At 44.1% G+C, this 4,418-nt stretch overlaps 2 protein-coding genes across 2 annotated transcripts in view; one reads left to right on the top strand and one right to left on the bottom strand.

Annotated features, from left to right (window-relative positions):
* Positions 1 to 429, bottom strand: part of LOC131891342 (serine/threonine-protein phosphatase 2A catalytic subunit beta isoform) — a 4,711-nt gene extending 4,282 nt beyond the window's left edge. Inside the window, exon 1 of the mRNA XM_059240865.1 lies at positions 155 to 429. Coding sequence (XP_059096848.1) covers positions 155 to 274 — 120 coding nt within the window. The 5' untranslated portion in view covers positions 275 to 429. The remainder of the gene's footprint in view (positions 1 to 154) is intronic.
* A 3,008-nt stretch (positions 430 to 3,437) lies between these two features.
* The window catches only part of LOC131891343 (voltage-dependent anion-selective channel-like), a 4,826-nt gene continuing 3,845 nt past the window's right edge, over positions 3,438 to 4,418 (top strand). The window contains exon 1 of the mRNA XM_059240867.1: positions 3,438 to 3,744. Coding sequence (XP_059096850.1) covers positions 3,601 to 3,744 — 144 coding nt within the window. The 5' untranslated portion in view covers positions 3,438 to 3,600. The remainder of the gene's footprint in view (positions 3,745 to 4,418) is intronic.

Below are 4,418 nucleotides of genomic sequence, written 5' to 3' on the forward strand. Positions count from 1 at the left end.
CTCAATTCTCATAGGCCTCAAACCATGGCTTGATTGCCCATCGATTTGGGGTGGCCCTTCCAAGTCCCTATCCCAGGCCTGCAGGCTGATACGACTCTCCAAATGTCCAAATCATGTCCCTGGTGGGGGGGGGGACACTCTGGGTGGGTTTTACCTTTTCGCAGAGTGTCTTGACGTTGTTCTCGGCCAGTTGTTTGCAGTCCATGAGTTGCTCAATCCATCCGTCCAGTTCCTTCAACGAGGACTTGTCGTTGGCGTCGATGATCGGACTCATGTTGATGACCCACAAGATATCCAAGATCGAGGATCCGGGCGGGATCGAGTAGGCGTGTCCTACCAAGGGCCTGATTCACGGGCTTCCTGTGCTCGTCACTTCACTTACTTACTTACTAAGTCCAGTCTTTTGGGTCTTTGAGCTCGTTGGCTCACCTGGCTCCGTGTCAGTGTTGCCGGCCGATGGGTGTGGAAAAAAAGCGCTGGACTAGGGGATAAATGTTATTCACCACCGATTAGCTGGCGGTGGTCATTTTTAAATTGGTGACAGACTGTTGGAAAGATTTGGAGAGAGAGACCTTAAAGGACTATTGATATCGTGTTAGGTCAAGTTTCAAAAACTAGCACCGCCAACTAATCGGTGGAGAATAACGTTGACCGGACTATACGGCTTTTCCACCAGATTCAGGTTGAAAGGGACGAAAGGGGCGGTGAGTCTGGTTGGAGCCCACTCTTGGATTGGCTTTTGATCGTCATTGTTCAATGGTTATCGGTAGTTTGGCCAGGAAAAGGGGTCGTTCTTACTCAGTAGCGTCGTGGAGATTTTCCTCATCTAGCTAGACCCCAAAAGCGCAAAACCCATGTATCTACGCTCGTTCTGGTGACACTGCTAAATTCTGCCAGCCGTCTGCCTTGGGCTTTTCTCGTGCTGAGCCCTTGAGGTTTCTAGGCAGGCAGGCTGTGAATCTGGAGGGGTAAGATGGGGCGGTCAGGCTGAAGCGGCAGGGTGGTGGCGGAGCAGGGCGAGGGCGTGGGTTCGATTCGCTTGTCGGATAATGGGAGCCGGGGTTTACAATTGGCATAGTAGGTTAGGAATAGGTGGATGTGGATGAATCATAGCTGGCCGGAACTTATTTGTCCAATTTATATCAAGACACTTGTACCATTTCAATGAAAAGTAAGTCTTTGGAATGACAACTATATGTATTAAACTATCATGCGACTGCTGTGCACTGTAACATGAATGATGGTAAATAAAGTGTAAGTTTTAATTCAGGGAAATGGAATTATCATCATCATTTGTACCTTTATTTCAATCATATGTAAATGAATATATATTTTTTTCGAGTCAAGGTGATGATACAAAATTTGCAAAATTTTATGACCTAAAGCCAGCAGCGACAGCATCAATAGAAGAAAATTGACTAATTTCAACTACTAACCCATCTCAACATGGATAAAGAAGTGAGTGCTAAACAGAAAACATGAGGCGACCATGAATTTTGAACAAAGACATATCAATGCATCACCCATGCTTTCATATTGTAACCGCATGACTATGAGATAAAGCTCAAACGAAATGCGAGTGATACTTGTTTCTCATCATATGTTTGGCAATGGCATCACCAATATTTGTGGCTGCATGGACTAATATAATTTCAAAATGACCTGGGTTCATTTCGTTCCGTCACGCTGACTCGTTCTTCCCTCCGGAGATGTGCTTGGCTCAAGGCTTCCCACAATTGGCCGTCATCTACCATCTTGCAATGGACCTACATTTAAAACATCCCGTCTACTTCAAGTAAAAAAAAGCCAAAAAATGTCAGCTAAACAAAGTTCTATATGCATTCAAAATGAGGCAAGATTAGAACCAACCACTGTGAAAGCTTCAATGAACCCATTTCAAATTATGGCATACTACCGAAAGAGCTCAAGTCCTTCATATTGACATCACTGGGGAAGTCCACTTCTGAACTTACAGGGCCTTCAATTCATCACGGTCACGGCAGCTCAAGTGACCATATTAAGAGCATAACACATTCATAAACTCATGGTCATTTAATGTCAGATTGAATCCGACCGAGATATGTATCCGATGAATTCAACGATAAAATGCTTTTGACCTTAACCATAAGCATTCCAATTTCAAAAATCCTTTAGAATCATGAAGAGTGTATATTTTTGAGACTGTCTTAGATGAAGAGTGTCAACGATTTTCGTCACGTTTGGCAATTCGATCGGCGGATGAGGCGGATTTGATTTTGGCAAGCACACCGGAGAGGTGGGCAGCTGGGCAGCTGGGCAGCCCTGGAAAGGAATATTGATTACCATAGATGTAGGAAATCTTCCTTTAGCCAATGTTTAGTTTCAGGTGATTTTAGCGTACAGAAATGGATGATCTTTCGTAAAATGAATTGATCAAGGTGTTTTACGTCGTTTTACACCATATTGCACCAAACTTGATGCTGCATCTTGATGAAAAGTAGCAAATAAAAGTCTGAGGCAACACAATGTCCAAGCAACATTTCTATGGCATTCATCATTCAGGGCCGCGACAATACGACTGAAATGAAAAGCATGGAAACTAAGCTCGTTGAGATCGAATCATTTTCAAATCAAGGGAGAAGAGGGTAGGTAGCTCCAGGCTGAGATGCTGTGTAGAAAAAAAAGCATTAGAAGTACATTTAAAGTCCAGAATTAAGAGCCCTGATGAAATGGAGGAGTCCATGTCTTTTACCGACGGGACAGCCTGAGGCAAACCTGGCTGGTAAGGCGGAGATAGGAAAATTGTCGGGTCGCCTGATTTTCCAAGTCAAAGCAACTTTTCTAGTGCTGCCAATTTTCAAAACCATGGGTCAGAGTGAAGTAATGAGAAAAAAGAAACATCAAATAAAGCCATCTTGAACGCATCTCGAAATACAGATTTTGTTGGGAGTGTATCAACCGAAGAGTTTCACACTGATGATTTGGAAAATGATAGGAATGGAAGAGATAAGCAGCCAATTTACACAATCAGGAGACCAATAGAATCGAGTTTGCTTTTGAGTACATATTGAACATCACATATTTCAAGTACCCCTGTAGGCATGAAAGTAAGTCTGAATATTTTTTGCAAGCCTTCTTGTTACCTCTTCCATTGGACATATTGCCCTGAAATTGAAAGAAGATTGACGGCCTGGTTTTCAGGTGTACCAGTCTCACGCTTGGGGGTGACAACCAATTAGCAAACATTAGTCTAGAATAATATGCCCCAAACCAGCACGACCGTGGTAGATACTTACACACACACATATACCACCTATACCAAACTTGTTCCCTTTGGCCCCCTCATTTCAAAACGTGTCCCAATACACGCCTATAATTTTGGTACAAAGACCGAGAAGAAACCTGACCCAAACGAGATGCCGGACCGGGATCACTCCTGCGCCAGCTGCCGGTCAGCTGCAAGTTGGAAACCTCCAATCTCCTGCTGATCATTCCTCATTCCTCAGTTTCCTGACTGGATCGATTCCTTATAAGTGGCACACCCGTGCGAGGAAATTTCTCCCGTTGGTTGTCAGAGTCTGTCTTCTCCCAAGGTCCAACGCCTCCATTCTTGTTGACACGATGTCTCCTCCCGTTTTCGGCGATTTGGGCAAGGGTTGCCGCGATGTCTTTGGCAAGGGATTCCATTTCGGTCTCATGAAATTGGACGTCAAGACCAAAACCGACACTGGCGTGGAATTCAACACCACCGCCACTTCCAATCAAGTAATGAGGCCCTGCTGAGCCCGGATTTGGCATATTTGGTATGGCCGTTACACATCTTCCGTTTTTGGGTCAGCTGATATGTTTGGTCCTTTTGAGAAGAGAATAAAACCTAACCTAACCTTTCGGTTGCAAGGGCCTGGGGGCAGACAGCTCAGTTGCAAGGGCCTCGAAAACAAGATAGACGTTATTCTCCACCAATTAGTTGGCGGTACTCAATATTAAATTTGTGGCCCAATGGTAAAAGGTTTAGCTTGAGACTTTAAGGGTTATTAACATCGTGATAGGTTAGGTTGGTTTAGGTTAGGTAAGGTTAGACTAGGTCAGGTTACGATTTAAAAAAGTAGCACCGCCAACTAATCGGTGGAGAATAACGTTTACCCGAATACAACGGCAGATTAGAGTTTAATTCTGTGATGAAAAATCAAGATTCCGCGCATCGAGTTTCGAACTCACGACAGACAGAAATTAGCTCGAAGTCAAGTCTCCGTAACCAAGTTTTGGAGACATTTGGACCGGCAACGTTTTTAATTAACGCAGCTACATGTCGAGAGAGTAGCAGCTGACCTAAAAATGGAAGATATGTAACGACCATACGGATTTGGGGGTGGAAGGGAGAAAGAGAGATTCATGTTATGGGGAGACCAAATGACTGAGCAAGCTTTTTGAAATGGAAT

This window comes from Tigriopus californicus, chromosome 12 (assembly GCF_007210705.1).
Source record: "Tigriopus californicus strain San Diego chromosome 12, Tcal_SD_v2.1, whole genome shotgun sequence".
NCBI lineage: Eukaryota > Metazoa > Arthropoda > Copepoda > Harpacticoida > Harpacticidae > Tigriopus > Tigriopus californicus.